This window comes from Spermophilus citellus, assembly GCF_964194105.1.
Source record: "Spermophilus citellus genome assembly, chromosome: 4".
Taxonomy (NCBI): Eukaryota; Metazoa; Chordata; class Mammalia; order Rodentia; family Sciuridae; genus Spermophilus; species Spermophilus citellus.
This window is the reverse complement of record NC_138185.1, coordinates 164544305-164570193: the sequence shown is the minus strand read 5'-3', so window position 1 is coordinate 164570193 and position 25889 is coordinate 164544305. Positions and strand designations below refer to the sequence as shown.

The following is a 25889-nucleotide window of genomic DNA, read 5'->3' as shown; positions in this document are numbered from 1 at the left end:
AGGACTTTTGTGACAATGGCTTTGTTCCTCCATGTTTTGTAACCTGGGAGGATATTATTTCTACATCCAATTTCTCACCTTCCAGCTCCAATTTACAAGCTCATTTTCACCTGGGGTTTTATTCACGAGTATAAGGGAAACTCTCCCAGGGGGTGGGGCTGCCTAGAGGGAGAAGTGGCCATTGGCTTTGAGAAGATGTAGAGAAGGAAAGAGTCTGATTCCAGACCACTTGACCTCAATTCCTAAATACCTTACAGATAGTTGTTATTCCTTTCCCACTGAACCATTAACAGCACTTCTGGTGTGGAGCACAGGTTTCCAACAGACCTCAGTTTGCCAAATGTCACCTAGGCTGCTTACTGGGATTCTGATGCTCCTCCTAGGCACATGCATAGCTGCAGCATACCTGCTACAGTCAGGCGAGCCCACAGGACTGGCTAAGGCCAACGGACTGTGAGCAGAAGTGTGTCATGTTCAGGCAGATGCCTTTAAGGTACAGTGCATAACATGCTGTTTCCTTCCCCCTGGCACCTAGTGTCACTGCAAATGGTGGGGGCTCCCTTAACCTGGGTCCTTAGGAGTGAGGACCCATGGAGCAGAGCCTCCAGCTGACCCACGTAGCTGAGTGAGAAATACAGATGTGCTGTTAAAGGCTGCTGATGTTTTGGTGTTGTGTTTTGGGGCAGTAGCCATAGCCTCACCTGGGTGTGTATGTATGTGTGTGTGTATATATATATATATACATACATACACACACACACAACATGCTGTATACAGACACCATGTAAATACATTAAACATTTATTCATGTAGACCCTCCCTTTTTAATAAAAGTAAAATTCAGTGCTTCAAAGAAGTTTGATGCCCCTCCCCCTTATTTTAATAAATCCTCAGTAGTGACACAATATGACTCATGATGAAAAACCTCTCTGGCCTCAGATGTGACAAACCTAACTGATTCCCTCTCTGATGGCCTCTGCCTGCTATGGAAGAGACCTGGGAGATTTCAAGCTGCAAACATCACTGGGGGGAAAAACCCACAAGGGCACCTGGTTCTTATAGGTTCCAAAACTTCTGCTACTTCAAAAATGATCATCCAGTCTGGAGGCTGAGGCAGGAGGATCGTAAGTTCAAAGCCAGCCTCAGCAAAAGTGAGGAGCTAAGCAACTCAGTGAGACCCTGTCTCTAAATTAAGTACAAAATAGGGCTGGGAATGTGGCTCAGTGGTTGAGTGTCCCTGAGTTCAATCCCTGGTACCCGCCCCCCACCAACAAATCCCACCCAGGATCCAGCTAGAGGACCCCACCTCACAACCTCAGCTTGTCCTTCCCTGGAAAGCCCCTTTCTTTAAAACTCAACTTGCAAATATTTCCCCTTACCTAATATTATGCTAGGATATCTTCATGTAGTTGAAAATGGGGAGGGTAAATGATTAAAGCCCCATTCCTCCCTACCTAGCACTCAAGTGCCTCATGATGCCTGTAGGCCCCAGCTATGCCTCCAACAACCAGAAAGTGAAATCAATTCACCAAGAAACAATAAGGCAAGGCATTATGTAAAATTGTGGATGTGTAACCGTTGTGATTCTGCAATCTGCATTTGGGGTAAAATTGGGGGTTCATAACCCACTTCAATCTAATGTATGAAATATGATATGTCAAGAGCTTTGTAATGTTGTGAACAACCAATAAAAAAAAGAAAGAAAGAAACAATAAGGCAAACGGATCATTTAGCTTTTCTTCTTTCCTCCCTCCCTCTGTAGCCCCAGGCATGCAATGTGATGCCTTTTCTACCTGAGTCAGTAACTACCTGGGCCCAGGCAGTGTTCACTGCTGTGTGAAAGGGCCAGAGGAAGGGTGCCTATGAATCAGAGCCCTCAGGGTCAAAGCAACTTTACAGGAAATTCAGTCTTCATCAGATGGTTAAATCCCCTGCTTGGTTTTCTGGCCAACCTCCACTTGAGTGACAGGAAATCACTCTTTTTTTTTTTTTTTGAGAGAGAGAGAGAGAGAGAAAATTTCTTTATTTATTTATTTTTAGTTTTTCGGCGGGCACAACATCTTTGTTTGTATGTGGTGCTGAGGATCGAACCCGGGCCGCACACATGCCAGGCGAGTGTGCTACCGCTTGAGCCACATCTCCAGCCCCCGGAAATCACTCATGATAAGAAATTTGCCCCTTTTTTAGACAGCCTCCTTTTTTTTTTTTTTTTTTTTTGGTACCAAGGATTGAACTCAAAGGCACTTAACCACTGAGCCATATCCCCAGCCTTTCTTGTTTGTATCTTATTTAGAGACAGGATCTCACTGAGTTGCTTAGAGCCTTGCCAAGTTGCTGAGGCTGGCTTTGAACTCACAATACTCCTGCCTCAGCCTCTGGAGTTGCTGGGATTATAGGCCATTTCACCTTTGAACAGACTGATAAAAAGATCTTTCTTACAAATTCTACCCCCTGGAAGGCCCAGGACTGTCATTCTCTGAAAGCCACAAATATAAGTGCATTAATAAATGATAGATTTTGTTGAAATCTTGGTGGGACTGCAGTGAGAGTTACACCTCATTTATACAACAAAATGTCCTCTCCAAAACCCCTTAAGCCATATCTGTCCTTTGCCCAAACTTTCCCTCCCTTCAGCAGCTACTGGACCCCTGACCTTTCTCCGTCTCAGTCACATCTTCCTCCTCACAGCCTCTCTCCTCAGCTATGAAGCTGTGGATCCCAGACCAGAAGGTAAGAGCTAGCTGACAACCTCTTGCCAAACAGAATAAGAGCTAGTGGACAGTCCCTTGCCAAGGTCAAGGGCAGCAGCTTACACCTGACCATTTCATGTTGCTCCAGCATACCTAGAGAAGGGGACAGGCCATTTCACTTACCAGTTTCATTTGAGCCAAGATTTATCCGCCTCCCAACTTCTTCAATGTGTCTGACTTCTCACCCCATTGGGACCATAGAACAAGACTAATTTCTTTTCCCTTCAAGTATTTAAAAGAGCTTTTATGTTCCCGAGTCTCCTCTCCTCAAGCCAAACAATTCCTCTTTGCTGTGCTTCACAGGACATGATTTCTAGTCCTCCGTAGAACTAATTATACTCTTGGAAAGAACGCCGTGACATAGGCTCCCAATTAGGAAGAATTAATACAGTAAAGATGCTTTGCAAATAATTTACAGGCTCAAAGGGATTCCAGCAAAAATCCCGGTGAAAATTTAACCTTCTATTTCTATTTATCGATGCTATACATATATATTGAGTGCTTCATATGTGTCAAATACCTGCCAGGCTGAGCACTGAGGATAAGGAGATGCTCACATGGAGTTTATCATCTTGTACAGCTATTAATAGAATTAGAGCAAGATTTTAGATCAGATGCAAAACCCAAATATTACTAAAAGAATCAGACACATTAGAGTCTGACCAAAAGACATGGTATGCAGGACCAGGACCCAGTTCTATGGAAAGCTGTCCAAAGTGGGAGTAGGTCAGGGGAGAGGATGATCAGGTGATTCTTAAACTGACTGACCAAGGTGAATAAATAGGAGAGAGAGAGAAGAGCATTCCAGGCAGAAGGAACAGTATATGCAAAGACCCTGTGAGAAAAAATGAAGGGAGGCCCCTACGGCCGGGCCCGGAGTGAGAGTAAACACAGTGGAAAGAGGCTGGAGGGGCTGACAGAATCTAGACCATGCAGGACCTTGGACTATGCTGAGAATTTTGGACTTTTCTCTTAAGGAAGATGAAGCAATGAAGGGGCTGGGGTTGTGGCTCAGTGGTAGAGTGCTTGCCCAGCATGTGTGAGGCACTGGGTTCAATTCTCAGAACCGCATATAAATATATAAGATAAGGGTCCATCAACAACTAAAATACATATTTTTTAAAAAGACAGGAAAGTCTTTAAAGAATAAGAAGAAGCAGCAATGAAGGTTTTGAGCAGGAAGCAGGAGAAGATGGTCGGTAACATGACCTAATTTCCATTTAAACAGTGATTTTGGCTGCAACATGGAGGAAAGAGTCTAAGGAGCCCAGTGCATTAGTCCAAGCCAAGACCTAGTACCTAGTGGGTACAGAGCTCAGCAGTGAGATGAAAGTGGCCTGGTGAGTGAATTCCAGGCCTGGGGGGAGGATAACTCTAGCAGAATTAGGGAGTGAGGTGGAGAAGGGAGGAGGGAGGGAGGACAGGGTGCAGCATGACACCAAGTGTCTGACCTGCACAATCTGTTAATTGTTGTGCATTCCCTGAGACAGGAAGTACCAGAAGCCCGCCAGCTCTGCTGGGGAAGATCATGGATTTGGTCTTAGACACTCTGTGTTTGTGGTCTCTTTGGACATATGTCTGGAGATGTAAAATTAATGGCTGGGTAGAAGGGAATGGAACTCAATAGAGAGAAGGGGCTGGAGGGATCAACTTAGGGCACAAAAAAGTTAGGGAGTGAGGCCTGAACTGCCTTATGATCTAGTGCAGAGAGAAGGGAAGAACAGGCAGCATCCTCTGAAATGAGGCCTCTTAGGTCAATGCGAGGATTGCATGAACTCGTCCATACAATTTGCTTGCACCATAGTACGTGTTTAATAAGTATTGATTAGTATAATACATTCAAACTGTGGAGTATCTTTTCAAGAGTAGACAGCAATTGCCAGGAACTATTGTGCATACTTGTGAGCCCAGCTCCTTAGGAGGCTGAGGCAGAAGGATTGCAAATTTGAGACCAGCCTAGGCCATTTGGAGAGCCTCTGACTCAAAAATAAAAAATTAAAAGGGGCTGGGCTAGGGATGTAGCTCCATGGTAAAATCTCCCTGGGTTCAATCCTCAACACTGAAAAAAGAAAAAGAATGGACATCTACTCAAAAGAACAGAAAAGGGACTTCAAACATAGATGTTGATACATGATAACAATGCCTAGAGGGCTGGGGTTGTGGTAGAACGCTTGCCTAGCATGTGGGAGGCCCTGGGTTTGATCCTCCGCACCACATAAAAATAAATAAAAAAAATAAAGGTATTGTGTCAAACTACCACTAAAGAAGTAAATTAAAAAAAAAAAAAACAATGCCTAGAATTTACTGTGAACTTACTGCTCTAAGCACATTACGTGCATTAAGTTATTTAATACTCAAAACAAGTATGAGTATTACTATTGTCAATTTACAGATGGGAAAAACACAGGAACAAGCTGTTACCTAACTTGTTCAAAGTCATACAGCTAGTAAAAGATGAAGGAGGGACTCAAAATGGAAATAGCCGGGGCTGGGGACGTGGCTCAAGCGGTAGCGTGCTCGCCTGGCACGCATGCGGCCCGGGTTCGATCCTCAGCACCACATACAAACAAAGATGTTGTGTCCGCTGAAAACTGAAAAATAAATATTAAAAAAAAATTCTCTCTCTCTCTCTCTCTCTCTGTTTAAAAAAAAAGACACTATTCCTTTAAAAAAAAAAAAAACAAAATGGAAATAGCCATACACTGCTGATGGGAATATAAATTGGTACATATTTTTTGGAAAGCATTTGGCAATGTGCATCAAGAGCCATTAAAGTTCTTGTCTTTTTACTTAGTAATTTTACTGAATTGTAATCTATCCTAAGGAAATAATTAGAAAAGTAAAACAAGATCTATGCACAAGGATTCATTGTGGCATAATTTATAATTGTGTAAATGGCCTAAAATGTTCAAAAATAGGAGATATGAAGCGTCACATAGGATGAATCAGTACTGAGCCATTAAAATCAATATTTTCAAGGAATGTTAAATGGCATGGCAAAGGTATAATATTAATGAAGTTATGATAACAGGCATAATGAAAAAGTAGGCCATAAACTGAATATCTGGCATCCTCCTCATTATGTTTAAAATATAAAAATAATACATACAGCAGGAAGAGTAGCTCAGTAGTAGAGTTTGAGTTTAGCATGCATGAGACCCTTGATTCAATCCTCTGCACCACAAAAAAGAAAAGAAGAATAAGGAAGAAGAAGGGTAGGAGGGAGGAAGAGGAGAAAAATGAGAAGAAGACGACCGACATAGTAGAAAATAGACAAATGCAAAACACTAAAAGCTGACAATAATTATCCATCAATTGTGGGTCTAAGGATAAATTCATATTTTCCAAGTTTTCTACAAGAGCATGATTTCCATCACTAGGAAAGAAGCTGTAGGCACTGTTAAAGAGGAAAAGGAAAGACAACTGGGCAATTCTAGTTTCCAGTCCAGAATGTAAGGAACTTAGAAGTTGCTACTCCATCAAATACATAAAAAGATAAACTGAAAAATCAGCCTCTCTTCTTAGATCTTTCAGAGGAATGATGTCACGGAATGAACTACTAAACCCGAAATTGGAGAAAACCACAGGAACAGAGCAGAAAAACATCAGCAAAAAAACTCACAGGGAACCAATACAGAGGTAGGAAAACCTGAACTGTAGCTGATGAATTGCTGAAGGCTTCATATGGACAAGTTTTAGTGTTAAAAACCCCACCAGGCTCCAGACTTAGGGCTCCCTGCACACTTTTGTGAGTTTTATCTCCAATAACTCTACCAAATTTTACAGGGAATATTAGAAGAAAAATACCATGATATTTGCATCAAGAGAAATGTTGAAATACAACAAAGCATTCTATTCTCTTTTTTTAAGAGGTGAAATTGATTTTAATACTATATTTGAATGCAATATAGCAAATAAAAATTATTCTATTCTTCCTAACAAGTCCTGTGCTCGAGGGGAAATGATTTTACTAGAGTCTGACCTGCTGGAATTGCATCAGAGCCTCACCTGTCTGAAGGAAGAAAATTCCCAACTCCAGCTCACTATAGTCATCTTGTCCCATCTAAGAGGCTGGAGGTGCAGGGTAGACACTGAGAAACACTTGTGACATCCACAATACAGGGGATCAGCCTCATTAAAGGAATGAAACTTAATCACAGGACTATAGACTGCTCCCCCCCACACACACACACACCTGACCACTGCACCACAAAAGCCTATGTACCACAGTTCCTTTTCCTTAGCACACTATGTCTGGCATTCAACAAACAATTGCAAGGCATACTAAAAGGCAAAACACAGTTGCAAAAGACTGAATAAGAATCAAAGTCAGAGCTGGATATAGTAGAAATGTAGAATTATCAGACCCCTAATTAAAAACAAAAACATCGGGCTGGGGTTGTGGCTCAGCGGTAGAGCGCGTGCCTCTCACGTGTGAGACCCTAGGTTCAATCCTCAGCACCACATAAAAATAAATAAATGAAATAAAGACATTGTGTCCATGTATAGCTAAAAAAATTTTTTTTAAATCCAAGATTAATATGCTAAGGCTTTAATGGGAAAAACAGACATGGAAAATGGATGGATAAAGTTAAGTAGAAATTGGAAATTCTAAGAAAGTTTTTTTTTAAATGCAAGAGATCAAAAACACTATGACAGAATGATGAATACGTTGATGAAATCATTAGTAAACTGGACACAGCTGAAGAAAGAACTTTTGTGCTTGAGAGTAGAAACTCCCCAAACTCAAAAGAAAAGAGAAAAGGGACTAGAGGAAAAAAAAAAGAACAGAACATCTAAAAATTGTGGGACATCTGCAAAAAGTGTAATATATGTGTAATGGGAATACCAGAAGGAGAAAAAACAGAAGGAACAGAAGCAATGTTTGAAGCAATAAATACTGAGAATTTCCCCAAATTATTATCAGAAACCAAACCACTGTTCCAAGAAGCTCAGAGAACAAAAGTGGATAAATGTAAGACAAAAAAAAAAAGAAAGAAAAAGAAAAACCTCACTACATCTAGCCATGTCGTATTCAAACTTCACAAAATCAAAGACAAAGAAAAAATCTTCAAAGAAGCCAGAAAACACACACACACACACACACACACACACACACACACACACACACACACACCTTACCTACAGAAGAGTGAAGATGAATAAATATAAGAATGACTTTGAACTTCTCAGAAACCATACAAGCAAGAAGAGTGTGGAGTGAAATGTTTAAAGCATTGAGAGAGAGAGAGAGAGAAAAAAAGGCCAACCTAGAATTCTGTCTCCTGAAAAATTATCCTTTAAAAGTGAAGGAAAGGGGTTGGGATTTTAGCTCAGTGGTAGAGTGCTTGTCTCACATGTGTGAGGCACTGGGTTCGATCCTCAGCACCACATAAAACTAAATAAATAAATAAAGGATAGTGTGTCCATCTACAGCTAAGAAAGGAAAAATAAAGATCTTCTTAGACAAATGAAAATAGATTTTTGCCAGTAGATCTGCTTTGCAAGAAATGTTTAAAAAGTTCTTCAGAGAAAAGGAAAATAATACTGGTCAGAAACTCAGATCTATATTAATAAACAGCATCAGAGACTGAATAGATGATGCTTATATGCACTTACATATAAGTGAAATGAATGACAAAAATGTTACAAGGGATGGGAGGGAGGAGTTAGGAAGAGTGCTGTTTGAAAATTGTCTTGGGTTAGTTGTAAGTGTGTATTGCAAACTCTAGGGTAACCACTAATTTTTAAAAAGTAAAATTGGTGTGTTAAGAAAGTAGAAAATATGGAATTATGGACTTGGGCTGTTGCTCAATGGTAGAGTGCTTGCCTAGCATATATGAGGCACTGGGATTGAGTCTCAGTATCATGTAAAAATAAATAGATAAAATAAAGGTCCATTGACAATGAAATTTAAAAAAATAACTGAATCATATAAAATGCACAATTAAGCTGGGCATGATGTTGCATGCCCATAATCCCAGTGACTGGAGAAGCTGAGGCAGGAGGATCACAGTTTGGGGCAACAGTGATTAATAAAAAATAACAAAGACTGGGGATATAGCTTCATGGTAAAAGTACCTCTGGATCAATCCCCTGTACTAGAAAGAGCAAAAAGGAAAACACAATTAAAATCACAGAAGTAAGAAAATGTGCGGAAGACAAAATAGATACAAATAGGGCTGAGGATGTAGCTCAGCGGTAGAGCACTTGCCCAGCATGAGTGAGGCCCCGGATTTGATCCCCAGTACTGGGGATAGAAAAAAGGAATAAATAACAAGTGTAATAAACAGAAAACAGGAACAAATATGATAGATATCAATTCAACTATATTGAATGTCGCTTTATATGTCAAAGACCTAAACACAGCAACTAAAAAGCAAAGATTATCAGAATGGATTAAAAAAAATTCAATATATCTATTGTCCACAAGAATCCATTTTAATGGATTAAAATTAATTAATCCTTTTCTTTTCTTTTCTTTTGGTGGTGGAACTGGGGATTGAACCCAGGGCCTCATACATGTTAATCAAGCATTCTATGAGTGAGCTACATCCCCAGCTCAAGAAACTCACTTTAGATATAAAAACACATATTGATTACAAGCAAAAGATGGAGAAAGATATACCCATACTAACAGTTATCAAAAGAAAGTAGGAATAACTATACTAATTTCAGATAAAGCAGACTTCTTAAAAAGAAGCTGGAAAAGTCATCAAGAATAAAAAGAGGCATTACATGGGCTGGGGTGTAGCTAAGTGGTAAAGTGCTTATCTATCATGCACGAGGCCCTGGGTTTAATCCCCAGAACTGCAGGAGTGGGTGTAAGAGGCAAGAGGCATTATGTAATGATAAAGCGGTCAATACTCCGTGAAGATATAGCAATATTTAATATGTATGCTCCCAAAACAGAGCATCAAAATATAATACATGAGAAAAAGACTGATAAAATTGAAAGTGGCAATAAATGGATCCACCAATATAATTAGAGACTTTGACACCATCTATCATAAATTGACAGAGAAGTAGGTAAAAAGTCTATACAGACATAGTTTAACTCAACAACTGGATTTAATTGGCATCTGTTATGCACTGAATGTTGGAGTTCTCTAAAAGATTTATTTGTTGAATTTTGTAGCACTAATTTCCACTGTGTAAATATATGATCTTTTGGAAGTAAGTAGGATTAGATGAAGTTATGTGGGACTCTCCTGATTGCACAAGAGACACTACAGAGCTAGCTCTTTGTTTCTCCTTGTGTCTGTACAAGAAGCACACAGTGAGATGGCAGCTGCCTACACACCAATAGAAGAGGGCTCAGAATAAAACCTGTGTTGCGGGCATCTAGAACTATGAGAAATAGGCCATAAGATAGCCCTTAACAAATTTAAAAGAATAGAAAATCATCCAATGTTTTCTATTAAGCCACAATGGAATTGCACTAGAAATAAATGACAGAAGGATAATGAAAAACTGGGCAAGGTGATGCACACCTGTAATCCCAGCAGAAGCTTGGATAGGAGAATCACAAGTTCAAGGCTAGCCTGGCAACAAGGTGAGATCCTGTCTCAAAAAAATAAAAATAAATGGGAATGTAGCTAGCTCAATAGTAGGATAATTGCTTAGCATGTGTAAGACCCTGGGTTCAATCCCCCTTACTAAAAAACAAATAAAAAAAAAAACAGTGAAATTGGAAATAGGAAATAAATAAAGGAAATCAAGAAAACCAAAATCTGGGTTTTTGAAAAGATCAATAAACTCCATAAGCTGAGCTAATTAATAAAAAATGCAAAGACACAAATTACTAATATCAGAAGTAGAATTGGGGAAAAGGAGATATCACTACAGACAAGATGGACATTAAAAGGATAATAAAAGGGGCTGGGGCTGGGCACAGTGGCACATGCCTATAATCCCAGCGGCACGGGAGGCTGAGACAGGAGAATCGCAAGTTCAAAGCCAGCCTCAGCAACAGCAAGGCGCTAAGCAACCTAGTGAGACCCTGTCTCTAAATAAAACACACAATAGGGCTGGGGATGTGGCTCAGTGGTCAAATGCCCCAGAGTTCAATCCCCAGTACCCCTAAATAAATAAATAAGGGGCTGGGGTTGTAGCTCAATGATAAGAGCATGTGAGGCACTGGGTTTAATCCTTAGCACTGCATAAAAATAAATAAATAAAATAAAGGGATTGTGTCCATGTATAACTAAATTTTTTAAATGATAATAATAGAATATATGAGCAACTCTATGCCCACAAATTTGATAACCTAAATGAATGGACCACTTCCTTAAAAGGAATCTGTCAAAATTCACACAAGAAGAAACAGACAATCTGAATAGACCTATGTCTGTTGAGGAAATTGAATCAATAATTAATAATCTTCCAAAACAGAAAATACCAGACCCAGATGAGTCCCCTAGTGAATCTCACCAAAATTTAAGAGAGAAATTATGTCAGTTTTCCACAATCTCTTCCAGAAGACAGAAGCAGGGGAAATACTTTCTAACTTATTTTATGAAGCTAGCATAACCCTAGTACCAAAACTCAACAAAGACATGACAGGAAAAGGAGGATACAAACCAATATCATCACTCACATCAATGTAAAAATCCTCAACAAAGTATTGGCAAATTGAATCAAACGATGCATAAAAGGAATTATACAACATGTCCAAGTGGGATTTACCCCAGGTATACAAAGTTAGTTCAATGCTTGAAAATAAATTGATGTAATCAATCACATCAACAGGCTCAAGAAGAAAGACCACATGATCATATTAACATATGCAGAAAAATCATTTGACAAAGTCCAGTACTTGCTGACAATAAAATCTCTCAGCAAACTAGGAATAGAAGGGAATTTTCTCAACTTGATTAAGAATATCTACAAAAAAAACATATAGCTGACACCATATTTAATGGTGATAAACTAGAAGCATTTCCTCTAAGATCAGTAATAAAGCAAGGATGTTCCTTCTCACTACTGCTTTACAACAAAGTTCCAGAAGGCCTAGATAATTGGTAAGACAAGAAAAAGAAATAAATAGCATGCAGATTGGAAAGAGAGAATAACTCCATCGTTTTTCACAGATGACATGATTATTTCTGTAGGATATCCAGGAAAATTGACACACAAATTCCTGGAACTCATAAGCAATTGTAGCATTGTTACAAGGTTAATGTATACAAGTCAATTGCTGTCAGTTATGTGGCACACACCTTTAATCCAGCTACTTGGGAAGCTGAGAGAGGAGGATCACAAGTTCGAGTCAGCCTGCACAACATAGTGAGACCGTGTCTCAAAATAAAATAAAAAATTCTAGGGATGTAATGCAGTGGTAGAGTATTTGCCTAGCACGTATGAAGACTTGGATTCAATTCCCTATACCAAACAAATGAAAACAGTCGATTGCTTTCCAATATACCAATAGTGAATAAGTGGAATTTAAAATTAAAAATATATACCCACTTATATTAGCATCCCCTAAAAATAAAATACTTAGATCTAAATTTTAAAAATGTACAAGATTTATGTGGAAAACTACAAAACTCTAATGAAAAATATGGAAGAAGAATGGAGAGATATTCCATGTTCATGGATAGGAAAACTCTATATTGTCATGTGTCATTTCTTCCCTACTTGATCTATAGATTCAACACAATCCCATCAAAATACTAGCACATCATTTTGTGGATATTGGCAAACTGATGCTAAATGTTATATGAATAGGTATGCGACTCAGAATACCCAACTCAATATTGAAGGAGAACAAAGTAGAGAAGAACTGGAAGACCTATGACACCTAAAACCATGTGGTATTGGGAAAAAAACAGGCAAATCAATAGATCAGAATAAAGAGACTAGAAATAGGCCCATATAAATAGTGTCAACTTATCTATGACAAAGGAGCAAAAGTAATATAACAGAGCAAAGACAGTCTTTTCAATAAATGTCCCCGCAACAACTGGACATCCACATGCAAAAAAAAAAAAAAAAAAAAAAAAGGAAAGAAAGAAACAAGAAATTAAAAAAAATAATCTAGACATAACCTTTAAACCTTTTACAAAAATTAATAAAAGTATAAAACTCCTAAAGGACAGCATAGGTGAAAATCTGGATGACCTTGGGTATAGCAATGAGTTTTTAGATACAACATCAAAGGCATGATTCATGAAATAAACAGTGAACTGGATTTCATTAAAATTACAAATTCCTGCTCTGTAAAAGACAATGTCAAGAAATGTGATTGCTGGATGATAAGGTAAAAGGATATCAGTTTTGTAAGAATCTGCTAAACCATCTTCCAAAGTGGCTGTATGATTTTCAGAAGACAAGTCATAGAGTGGGAGAAAATATTTGCAAACACATCTGATAACTGACTGTTACTCAAAATACATAAAGAACTCTTAAAACTCAATATGAAGGTCTGGGGTTGTTGCTCAGTGGTAGAATGCTTGCCTTGCATGTGTGAGGCACTGGGTTCGATCCTCAGCACTGCATAAAAATAAATAAATACAATAAAGGTATTGTGTTCATCTACAATTAAAAATGCTTTTTTAAAAACCTTAATATGAAAATGAATACCCCATTTTTAAAAAATGAGCAAAAGACCTTAACTGACACCAAAGAAGATCTATAGGTGGCAAATCAGCATATGCAAAGATGTTCAACATTATTATGTCATTAAGTAAATGCAAATTCAAACAACAATGAGATAACACAACACATCTATGAGAATGGCCACAATCCAAAACACTGGCAACACCGAACACTAGCCAAAGTGTGGAGCAACAGGAACTCTCATTCACTTCTGACGGAAATGCCAAGTGGCACTGCCACTTTGGAAGACAGTTTAGCCGCTTCTTACAAAACTTACATACTCTTTCCATATGATCCAGCAATCACACGCCTTGTTACTCATTCAAATGAGCTGAAAATATATGTCCACAAGAAAACCTATGAATGGATGTTTATAGCAGCTTTATTCATAATTGCCAAAACTTGGAAGCAACTGAGATGTCCTTTAGACAATATTATTCAGCACTAAAAAGAAATGAGCTATCAAACCATAAAAAGACATGAAGGAAACTTAAATGCATATTACTAAATGAAAGAAGCCAATCTGAAAAAACAACATATAATTCCAAGTGTATGAAATTCTGGAGAAGGCAAAACTATGGAGACAGTAAAAAGATGAGTGATTGCCAGGGGTTATTGGGGAGGGAGAGATGAATATCTGGAGCATGGAGGATGTTTAGGGCATCAAAACTATTCTATATGATATTACAATGGTGGCTACATGACATTACATATTTGTCAAAATCCACAGAATGTACAACACCAAGAGTGAACCCTAGGGCTGGGGCTGTAACTCAGTGGTAGAGCACTTGCCTGGCATGTGTGAGGCACTGGGTTTGATTCTCAGCACTTCATATAAATAAGTAAAATAAAGGTCCATTGACAAGCTGGGCATGGTGGTGCATGCCTGTAATCAACAGCTCAGGAGGCTGAGACAGGAGGATTGTGAGTTCAAAGCCAGCCTCAGCAAAGATGAGCTGGTAAGTAACTCAGTGAGACCCTGTCTCTAAATAAAATACAAAACAGGGCTGGGGATGTGGCACAGTGGTCGAATGCCCCTGAGTTCAATCCCCAGTACCCACCCCCCCAAAAAAGTGTGAACCCTAATGTAAAGTATGAATTTTGGGTGATAATGTCGTGTCAGTGTAGGACCCTCAATCATAACATGACTGTCACCGTGGTGTGGGACATGGAGAGAGGGGGAAGTGGGGGCAGCAGGACTCCATACTTTCTATCCAATTTTGCTGTGAACCCCAAGCTGCCTGCTTGCTCTGTTCTTTTACACTTTAATTTCACCTATGACTTTTTTTTTTTTTTTTTTTTTTTTTAGTACCAGGGATTGAACCCAGGGGCACTTAACCACTGAGCCACATCCCCAGCCCTATTTTGTATTTTATTTGGAGACAGGGTCTCACTTAGTTTCTTAGTGACTCACTTTGCCGAGGCTGGCTTTGAACTCGTGGTCCTCCCACCTTTCTGCACATGGAGGGTGCCAGACTCCGCCATCATACACTGGGCCTTTCCATTCCACAAAGCACCTACATTCTGTTCCCTTGAGCCTCACTGCAACCCAGGAGGAAGGTTGGAGCTGGCATTTCTTTTATCAGACATCACAGATGGATAATCTGAAGATCAGAGGCTTCGACTGACATTCCCAAGTTCATGCTGTCAGTCATAAAACTGAGACTCTCATCCAGGTCTCTTGAATCCAGTCCCTGAGACTTCCTTTTGGGCAGGCTGTCCCCTGAGACGTCACAAATCAGAAGAACCTTCATCTTATCACTGGTCCATTGTACCAAAGGCCTTTCTATGTGGCCCAAAGCACACCCCAATCTCTGCCCTGCCATGAAATGGGGAAGGAAGAAGGGACAGGCAGACTCATCCTATAGATGAGAAAGTAAAGGAGAGAAAAACTTGGACAGAGTGACTCAGTGGTGAATCCAGGAATAGAATCCGAAACCTATTCCTCTCTAGACATGCTACGGACAAGGAATCCAGCTCTCCTGGTTCTTTCTCCCGTGCCCGCCTGAGCAGCCTCCCCTGTGGGCACCAGCGGGTCTGGGCTTACACCCATCATGCGCCAAAAAGAGAGTTCACTGCTGACAGCCTCCTTCCTCCAACGTGCTGTGGCACCCAGTGAGGCCTGTGTGCAGTGGGTCCCCGCTGTCCTAATTTCCTGGCTAAAGACCTAGATAGAGTGTCTAAATTTTCCTCCGGCCGACTGCTGCCCCAGATTTAGCCTCTCTGATGGATAAGTCTCTTCCCCTGCCGGAGGCCGTGCCTGTCACCCCACCCCACCCCAGGCTTCCTAAATCACATTTTGTTGTGTTTTGTTTTTTTGAGACAGAACCTTCAACAGGCAACCCTCCTGCCCCAGCTCCCGTGTACCTAGGATTACAGGTGTGAGCCACCACACCCAGCTCACCTGTCTTCAAGGTGCTGACATACAACACACCAAATTCCCACTTAAAAGGTGTAGGACTGAATGGAGAAAATACCAACATTCTAATGAAATCTAGATGAAAGCCTGGGATACGGAGGCCCCCACCCTTGGGGGGGGTGGAAGAGACATTGTGGTCAACATGACAGTCCTCAAATCCGTACCTCTAAGAACAAATCCTCTGTGGATTTTTGTGTTTGTTTTGTAACCAACAAAATGGCTCTTAAGTCCAGTTGGAAGAATAAATGGGCACGAAAAACTGACAAATTTTTAGAAGAAAAATGAAGGTGGACTGTCCTACTGGATTAAAATCAAGATGTAAAGTCGAGAGAACAAAGTTATTCACCCATTGATTCATCCCAAAGTGCCAAGCTCCATAGCTGGCCTGGGAGCGAGGAAAAGTGACAAGGCAAAGAGAAGTAGAATCAATGGTGCCTCTCTCTGTGGGCTCCTCTGCACAAGCCACTCTGTAGCTTCTGCCTCAGGCAGTTCACATGTGGGATGGGCCCGTAATTAATATCAACATGAGCATATCAACAAACATTCAATAAACATGTCTTACGTGCCGATCGAGTTATAGGTAACACCTTTAATCTTCACAGCATCCTTAATAAGATGGGTTCTATTATTGTCATTTTTCAGAGGAGAATATTGATGTGCAGAGAGGTTAAATAATTTGTCTGAGGTCACACAGCCACAAGTGTGATGGGAGATACAAACACAGAGAGCCTGGCTCTGGATTCCATACTGCCAACTAGTACTCACCCCCTGCCCTTCGGGTGTCAGAAAGACTCCTCAGAATAGGCAGGCTCAGTGCTGCCTAGAGGTTTCAAATGAAGCGAACTTCAGTGGCTCCCATGAAGCCAAGAGTCTCCTGAACCACAGGCAGCTTCAAGTCAGCAATGAGCCTGCTCAGGACTGTATTGTTGGCAGGGAATGAAGGAACCTCTGAGATCATCAAACCCATCACCCCTACAGTGCCAGAAGCCCCTGATAGATAACACAGGCCATTACAGCCTCCTGGGAATCTCTGTGACAAGCCGCTTTATAAAATTTTTGGAGAACTTCCTTAGAAGATGGTCACCTCCCCTTTTTACTTTCCTTTGGAGGGTTGGCAAGGAGAAATGCACTTCCTGCCAAGAATCTATAGCAGTTGCAAGCACTGTCATTGCACCGGGCTCCCGGCCCCGCCCGGTCTGATGTTCCAGCCAGTCGCTGGGTGCCCAGCCTCCGCGTCTCTCCCTAATGCTGGAAGCACGTGTTGGGAGACAGCAAGCGAGGCTATTAAGTATTAAGGGGAGGCAGTGACAGAGTGACAGTGGCCTCCCTGTGCACCTACCTCTCTCTGCTCCCGCTGAAGGCAGAGTTCTTCTGTCTCTTCCATCAGTTTGTCTGTCAATGCAAGCACACTCTCACAGACAGCTCTCTCACAGTGGAAGTCCTGAGGCAGGTGCCCAGGGTGGTCTCCATCATCCCCAGCATCTCCCCAGGAAGAGGTCAGCACCCCTGCTAGCCAGGGACTGGTCCCGCTTCCCTTTTTTCTGGGTATTGTTCCTGCTTCATGCATTCACAGGGCCATGACAGGGCCTTGTCCTTGGGAGCTCAGGTGAGTCCCATGCATCCCCCAGGGCTGCTGTGGCTGGGATGATCCTCAGCTCCACCCCCCACCCCCCACCCCTGCCACTGCCTGCACTGGTGTCCAGCTAGTGGGGAGGGCAGAGTCTTAGTGGGAAGGGGAACCATGCTGGGGCCCAAGTGCCTAAGCGGGCAGAAGAGGAGGGGTCCCAGGCAAAGCATTGAGCCCCAAGTCTGCCCATCTTCTCTCTAGGCATAGGGGCCTGGAGCCCTGTGGCCAAGTTCAAGGTGGTCTTGGCGTGGGGAGGGTTTGGGGTGAAGTGTGGGACTCAGGCGCCCAGGGTAGGATAACTGCATCTTCATTTAAGGAGCTCTCACTGCAAGCCCTACATGAGCACCTGCAGCATTTTCTCATGGGACCAATGAACCCGATCTCCATACCACCTCTGAAAGCTGGGGAATATCCTTATCTCCATCTTAAGGAGGAGGAAACTGAGGTTTAGAGAGACAAGCACCTAAAGACACAGAGAGCTGGTAGGGAAATGAAAAGGCCAGGTGCAGACCCCTGACTCCTGGCCACCAGGCTCTCCTGCCTCCAGCCATGCTGGCCAGAGGACATTTGTCTCTCCATAAAGCCCTCCAGGTGTGGAGCTGGTCTCTGGTTCTTCATGGCCTGCTGAGTCCCACCTGGACACCCACCCGGGGTCCTCCACCAAGCCTCTGGCTATATCCTAGGCCCCCAAGTGCTCCCACTAGGGAACCTCAGGTTCCAATCCACCCCACCAGCCAACCTAAATATTCTTGCTTTTCCTTAGCCAACTGCAGCCCCTGGGCCTCCAGGCTTTTGATCATGGCTTCTCCCAGCTGGGCATTCTTCCAGGTCCTGGGAGTGAGGGCAGGTGGCACAGGGGAGAGAAGAGGAAGAAATAAGATCGTTAGACCACGAGGATCTAGGAGAAAGAGCAAGTACGTGTTTTGTACTCGCCTATCCAGAAACTCAGCTGACTGTCACTCTGGCACCCAGGGCTCTGGGCACGCCACCAGCATGGATCACTTACAGTAACTGGAGAATGGCCCAGGCTGCAAAGTGGGCCACCAGGGACCAAGAGCACTTTCAGAGCAGGGAAGAGATTTCTTCCCAGGCAGCTTCCTATCCCCTGAGTACCAGTCACCAAGCACGAGGCCACATGCAGGGTGGGACTCAAGTATTGTTTATTGGATCAACAGTGTGATCCAGCTCAAATAAGCAGGTGCCAGCACAGGGATTTATGTGCAATTGGACAGTGTTGGGCACTCACTCTGGTCCTTGCTAGGATCAATTCCATACTTGAGGAGGTGAGATTGACGTGAGCAAGTACCAAATACAATGAGTGACTGATGCTGGATTCACTTCCAAGAGCTGGAGACACACAGTGTTCATGTCTGCTACCTGTGACCGTAAATACTTTCCAAGCTCACTTGGGGAACCCTCAGAGATGCTCTAAGAGCTGGTCTGCCTCCTCTCACCCATCCTAGCCAACTCCTACAGCCCTCTCAGTGTCCACGAGGATCCCAGCAGAGAGGCAGGGAATACACGGTGGGCCCAGCCTGTCCCCCACGCCCCCCCCCCTCAGTTTGGAGCCCCAGATGCCCTCCTGGCTGCGAGCACTTACACCTTCCCAGACTCCTGGAGCATCTCCAGCCACTGTGTCTGTTCAAACTCGGACTCGGCAGCCAGCAAGACATTCCCCTGCCAGGAAGAGGAGCCATGGGTGTGCTGAGAGGTGGCCCCTCGGAGGGTCATGGAGGCCCACTCTGCTCCCCTACAACACAGTCCTGGGCATGGACACCTTCCTGGGCCAGGCTGATTTTCCCAGGCCAAGGGGAGAGCTTCACTTACATGGAAGTCCTGATGGGAGATCTTCATGACATAGGGCATGCTGGGCTCTTCCTTGGCCTCCACCAGGCAGCCCCCAAGGGGTATGACACCCTGTGGAAGAACCAGAACAGGCAGCCCCACCCACCCAGCTCAGGTCACTTGGGGCCTCTGGGGATAAAGCCAGGCTCTGCCAAGACCTCCAGGGTGGACCTGACCTTGTGGCTACTGAACCTGACCTTGTGGCTGCTGGACAGAGGCCAGAACTGACTCTCAGAGGGAAGAAGAAGGGCTGGGACAGGCTCCAGGGTACAGGAAAGTTGGGGTCGAGCCTGGGGGGCAGGGCAGGGGGTCTTGTGCCCTGAGAGAAAATTTGCTTTCCAGACTCCCTGCTAGACCACTGCAAGACAAAGGACAGCCCCCCAACATCCCCTAACATCTCCTTGGGACCCTCCCCCACTGTGGCCCTGGGGAGGGGCCACCTCACCTTAGGATGTATATTGAAGTATTTGTTGGTTTCAAAGCTCTTTTTTTCACTCTCAGAGTAGTAAAGCAGAAAGCTCTCTTTGATAATGAAAAACCTACAGCGGTGAGGGGGAAGGAAGGGGAGAAAGAGTTAGGCCCTGGGGGACAACAAGAGTGCCTTTGTAGCCCTGGACTCACAGAGGAGCCCACGGGGCCACCAGCTTATGCTCCTTGCATGACCCTAAAAATGGAGGTCACGCTGCTCCACCCAAAATACCCTCCCTCTGCTCCTCAGGGCCGGCTGTCTCTATCCCCCAGACCCACCATCCTAGGTACAACAGGACACCTGAAGTCCTTCCCCCTCAGGTTCCTGCACCCCTTGAACTATCATCTCCAGTTACTTAGAGTCTCCTCCAGGTAGAATAGGAGGAGGGTAAAAAGACACAGACTCCAAGGTGAGTCTTTTGGTGTAATCTTGAGAGCGTGCAACCAAAGGGAATGGGTACAGGTTGTCCGGGCCACATCTGCAGCGCCTGACACCCTCGTGGGACACCTGCATTCCCTTTTGTCTCAGACTGCTCCACAGCCTCCTTCTGGGACTTCGGATCCCTGGACCTCGATGCTTTCTGAATTTTGAGGAGGTGCATCCTCAATGCCAACCCCCAGGGCCCTTCCCTGGGGACTCTTATAAAACTAATGATTAAAGCTAACTTTGATAAGACACCAAATGCCCCACAGGGGGAAGATCCAGTTTGGTCTCAAAGGTCCTGAGGCTCAGAGACACCCCAAGTACTGGCTCCTTCCTCCAGGGCCACTGTTATAGCGATACAATATGAGCAGAAAGTAGGGAAGATTCCGAGTTGTTGAGTGTGTGGGTGTGTGCATGGAGGAGAGTTCAAAGCAGGGGTATGTTGGACTGCTAAGATGGACTCCCAGTAGTCAACAGTGTGACTCTCAGCTGCTGTGCATTCAGAGACACAGCATCAATGGCATGACATGGGCCAGGGAAAATACAATGAAAATCAAATACTACAGAACCTCCCTGCCCTCCTTACCAAGAGCCACTGCAGAACTTCAGTGACATTCTGGGCCTCCCACAGCTGACTCTGTCCATTCTCAGCTCTCCCACCACTTCTACCCTTCAGTGTCTCTGTGCTCCAGGGGAGTGTGGAGCCCGCTGCCTCCCTGGTCCTTGCATGACCCTGCAAATGGAGGTCACGCTGCTCTACCCAAAATGCCCTCCATCCGCTCCTCATCGGGCTGCATGCTCCTCACCCAATGCTGACGTCTGGGCCCCTCCTGCACTTGCGGGGTACTTGGCACTCGGCACCCACTGCCACAGCCTACATGCTCTGCTTGTCCAGAGAGGGCTGCTAGTTTCCTGGAGGGTGGGGCCACACCACTTCTGTCCCATGGACTGAAGTGGGTGTGCCCTGCTTTTTCCAAGGGACCTCACAGAGTAGGTGAGAACATTGGCTTCAGCATCCAACAGACTTGCCCTTTTCCAGGTGGGTTGGGAGACCCTTGGGGAGGTAGTGCAGCTCTGAGTCTTAGTTTCTTTGTCTATAGAGCTGGGGCGAGAACACTGACCTTATGTGATTATTGGGAAACCAAATGAGCCTGTGCTCATCACTCTGCCAGTTGGCAAGGACCCAGGACACCTGGCATGAATATGTACCTCCCCATATAAGGTGAGACAAGCAGCACAAGCTGCCTTTACCCCTCTCAACAGCTTCTGAAATATTGCTGTGTGCTGCCTGACCCCCCAATTCACATTGAAGCCCTAACCCCAAATGTGACTGTATCTAAGGTGGGAAGGTAATTAAGGTTAAATGTGCTAAGAGGGAGGGGCCCTGTTCCTATAGGCCTGAGCCTTGACAAAAAGAGGAAGGTTCTCTCTCTCCTTCTTTTTCTCTGGCCCTCTCCCTCTCCCTCTCCCTTTCTCCCTCCCTCTCTGTCTCAGGCTCTCTTCCTCCCTCTTTTTCAATTTCCCCTCCCCACTGCCCTGTGCAGAGAGTTGGCCCTCTGGGAAACAGGAAGAGGTCCTCCCAGAACCTGACTCTGCCGGGTAATGGGGTGGGGCAGGGGTTATACTAAGCAGGTGGGCAGAAGAAGCTTAATGAAGAAGGTGAGGGAAGAGGGGAGGTGCTCCAGGCAGAAGACCCGCAGATGCAAGGTCCTGAGGCAGAAGCATGCCTGGCTCTGGCAGGAACTGCAAGGCTGAAGCAGAGGGAGCAAGACCAAAAATGGCTGGGCCAGCTCTTATAAGGCCCTGTGGCTCTGGTACTGAGATTAAGGAGTGAGCCTACATTTTTTAGCTCTTACCACAAATCATGCTTTCCTGTGAGCAGTTACCTCTGTTAACTCCTTGAACACTCACAATTACCCTAGGAAACAGGTGCTCCCTGCATGTTAAACAGAGAGGTGACATGACTTGCTGAAGGTCACAGGGCTACTTGGTAGAGGCTGTGTTTTTCTCTGAGTCATGGAGGGCCTTGAGCAGAAATGACGTGGCCTGATGTACAAAAGGCTTACCTGGCTGTGGTGTCAAGGACAGATTTGGGGGAGGAGGCAGAGAAAAGGGGACGTGGTAAGAGTTGCCACCATGCATGATTAGAAGGCAAGAAAAGATCGAGAGGATGGGAGTGTGCAGCTATCCTAAACTCAGGCCTTGGTTCCCTTGAGTGCAGCTTGAGGGTAAGTAAAGTCACACAAAGGCTTAGAAGACCGTGGAAAGATTCAGGACGTGTTTACTTTTCTTATGACTATTAGTGTTTATTTTCTGAGGCTCCTGCTGGGGTCCCCCTCTCACCTCCTCTCTCATTTGTGCTCACACAGCCCCTGCTGGAGGGAGGCTTTTTTGCTCGCCCTAGTCCTTAGGACCCTCCCCACCTGCCCCTTTGGGTTGTGGGGAGCCCAGTGAATGTGGATAAGGGTGTGTCAGCATGGCTGCCTCCTCTCTCCAGTCTTAAAGAACAGAATTTTCACCTATAGATTAAGGAACTTTTAGAAGGCAGCAAGATGCTCACTTTGCCAATTGTTTTATTGATGTTCCCTTTTTTGGTACCAAGAATTGAACTCAGGGGAATTTAACCCCTGAGCCACATCCCCAGCCCTTTTTTATAGTTTATTTTGAGACTGCGTCTCACTGAGTTGCTTTGGGCCTCACTAAGTTGCTGAGGCTGGCTTCAAACTGTGGATCCTCCTGCCTCAGCCGCCCAAGCCGCTGGGATTACAGGTGTGTGCCACTGTGCCCAGCATTGATATTCTCTTATTTAGATTTCTCACCAAAACTATAAGGGATGGAGGTGTGTTGTTTCTATTTCAATGAGGCACAGAGAGATTGAGCCACTAGTAAGTGGCAAACTTAGAACCCAGTTAGTTGTCTCTGCTGAAGACCTGCAGATGCAAGGTCCTGAGGCAGGAGCATGCCTGGCTCTGGCAGGAACTGCAAGGTAAGTAAAGTCACACAAAGGCTTAGAAGTCCAAGCTCTCAACTGCCTGTGCCGAGGCTTCCTCATCACTTATGACCCGGAATTGTTCACATATATCCCTAGAGCTGATCTTGGCAAAGGAACTGCAAACTCCTGCTCAGCTCGGCTCACAGAGCATTAAGGAATCACCTCAATGGGCAGCTGCTATGCTATACCCTATGGCAAATGAGTCCCTGCCCTCAAGGAGCTAAGAAATGAATGAGGAGAGAGAACATAGAAATCAATAAACTAAAAAATAGCTAATGTCTATCAAGCTCCTTATATGTGTTAATTCATTCACTCCTTACAAGAGGTAGGTGAGGAAACTAGAGCGCAAGAAATTAAGTAATATGCCCCAGATCACACCGCTGGTAAACGCTAGGATACTTGTAAAGGATGTAGGGCAACATTGTAAAACAGCAGGGTACACTGCGGTCATACAGAGCACCGGGAGGATCACTGTGACATTGTCAAGCACCAAAATGTGGCATCAGAGTCTGTTTGTATCAGGGTACAGGAGGAGTGCCCAGCAGGGGGACTGAATGGTTTAGGGGCCCAGCCAGGGGAGTTCTCTGAGAGGCTTTCATGGCCGAGCAGGGTTCTGATGAGTAAATATAAATATCTTAGGAATTTGGGAGGAAGTAGAATGGCGAGTGAGAGTCCAGACAGAAAGAAGGGAATATGCAGAAACTAGTGTGATCCAGGTCATCAAAACATGTCTGGTATTATAGGCAGATAAGTCCAAAAGGGGTAGCCAGTGTGTGGGGGTGGGGACACTAAGGAGGGAGTTAAGGTCAGAGAGAGACTCAGAGCAGAGTGGGACTTCTTCCTGCCGTCAGGGAAGTGGCAGTGGGTTTTAAGCAAGTCCTGTGAGGTTAAATTGTAGTGTTAGACATGGGGTGTGGTGGGGTGGGGTGGGGATTTGAGGAGACCATGGCCAGGTGAAGGGACAACTTAGAGTTAATAGGAGATAAAAACTAGCAGGGCTTGTTGAACAATTAGACCAGGGCAGGTGATGTGAGTCTGGGGAGACACCAGAGGATTCTAGTTTGGTTGACAGGATGAACCTAGGAGCCATCTAGCATGAACTGGGGAACCAGGAGGGGTTTTATTTTATTTTATTTTTTAAATTTTTTTGTAGTTGTAAATGGACAGAATGCCTTTATCTTATTTATTTAGTTTCATGTGATGCTGGGGATGGAACCCAGTCCCTCACATATGCCAGGCAAGCACTCTGCCACTGAGCTACAGGGGTTTTCTTAAGTTCGGTCCTCCTTTCTCCCACCCTTGTGCTCTGAATTCAGTAAGGTCTCAACCAGAGTTTTATGGTTAACATTGGGTTCCTGAGAGATCCACCTGGAGCCGAGGAACATGCAGGCACCTTCCCAGTTGGGAGGGTCCTGTTAGAAAGGCCTCGTCAGTCCACTTGATGAGCTCCTTGTGGTTTCAAGATGCAGATGCCCAATTTGGGAGTAGGATCTGGGAGGGACTTTGTATAACAAGAGTGAGAGAAATTTGATGTTGGGGCAAAGGTTGAAGGAAAATGGGGTGGAGGAATAATGGGGGGAGGTGCAGAAGAGGAACCCAAGAAGATGCAAGAGTTTGAGTCCTACAGGGTCAAGAGAGGATGGTGGACATAGTGGGCTTGAGAAACAAGGCAGCTAAGACTCAGCACGAGGGTGTTTACACCTCTATAACCTAAGTGTTCCTCTTCCTCCTTGGTGCCACACCTGCCCCTCAGCTCAGCCTGCTAGACCCATGACCACCAAGAATAAGAGGCTGGGTTGCCCGTGTGGCAGTGGGAAAGGGTAGAGGAGACCAAGGAATGAACTGAGTCCCCCCTCTGCTAGAGCAACAGAGACACCTACACCAGCCAGCTAGCAATTTACATTCAGGGAGTCTGGGTTTAGAGCCTCCAGGTGGGAGCAGGAACATGGGTACAGGATGTAGACTCCCTGTAGCATTTGATCTTGGGGCCAAGGTTACCTCACTTTCAGGAGGGCAAGAGTCTGTGGAGTTAGGTGTGAGTTACATTTCCTGGGAAGGCAGAACATCCAGTCTGGCCGCACAGACTTCCAGAATATGTCCAGCCCTTACTCCCCTCAATCTGAGCTCCTCAGATCCTAAGAGTGGGTGTGGGGGTTGAAGCTGGGAAAGGACAGCTTATCAAGTGTCCTTACAGAAGGACAGAAGGGAGATGGAAGGGGCAGAGCCCCCAGTGTTTGTCCCTTCTTGTCCAAAGGCCTGTATGCTCAGGGGGTGCTCATCCTGACCTATGCTGCTTGGCTAGCATTGCATCTGAGACAGCAGGTTGGTTGGCAGGGGGAGTGTGTCGGCTCCTGGAGAGATCAAATTCAAAGAGGTTCAAACAATTTTTTTATCAGAACTCTTCAAACAATATAGCAAAGGCATGTTCAATGCACCAAACACAAACTACTGTGGAGACACTGGTGGTACCCTACCACCTGGTCCCCACTCCCTGGGGTAGACTCAAGGGACCTCTAGAATCATCTGTGGAACACAGTTTAAGAAAACACAATTTGAGCTGGGCGTGGTGGTGCACGCCTGTAATCCTAGCAGCTCCAGAGGCTGAGGCAGGAGGATCACGAGTGAGGCCCTAAGCAACTCAGTAGTGAGACCCTGTCTCTAAATAAAGTATTTAAAAGGGCTGGGGATGTGGCTCAGTGTTAAGCACCCCTGGGTTCAATCTCCAGTACCAAATAAGCAAACAAACAAAAAACCTCACCTCA

General features: G+C 44.4%; 1 protein-coding gene across 1 annotated transcript in view; it reads right to left on the bottom strand.

Annotated features, from left to right (window-relative positions):
- The window catches only part of PLEKHD1 (pleckstrin homology and coiled-coil domain containing D1), a 38117-nt gene that overhangs the window by 7847 nt on the left and 4381 nt on the right, over positions 1-25889 (bottom strand). Inside the window, exons 2-6 of the mRNA XM_081290043.1 lie at positions 19689-19782; positions 19226-19315; positions 18999-19075; positions 18138-18229; positions 17111-17163 (exon numbers count right to left, since the gene is read on the bottom strand). Of these exons, the coding sequence (XP_081146169.1) occupies positions 17111-17163; positions 18138-18229; positions 18999-19075; positions 19226-19315; positions 19689-19782 (406 nt within the window). The remainder of the gene's footprint in view (positions 1-17110; positions 17164-18137; positions 18230-18998; positions 19076-19225; positions 19316-19688; positions 19783-25889) is intronic.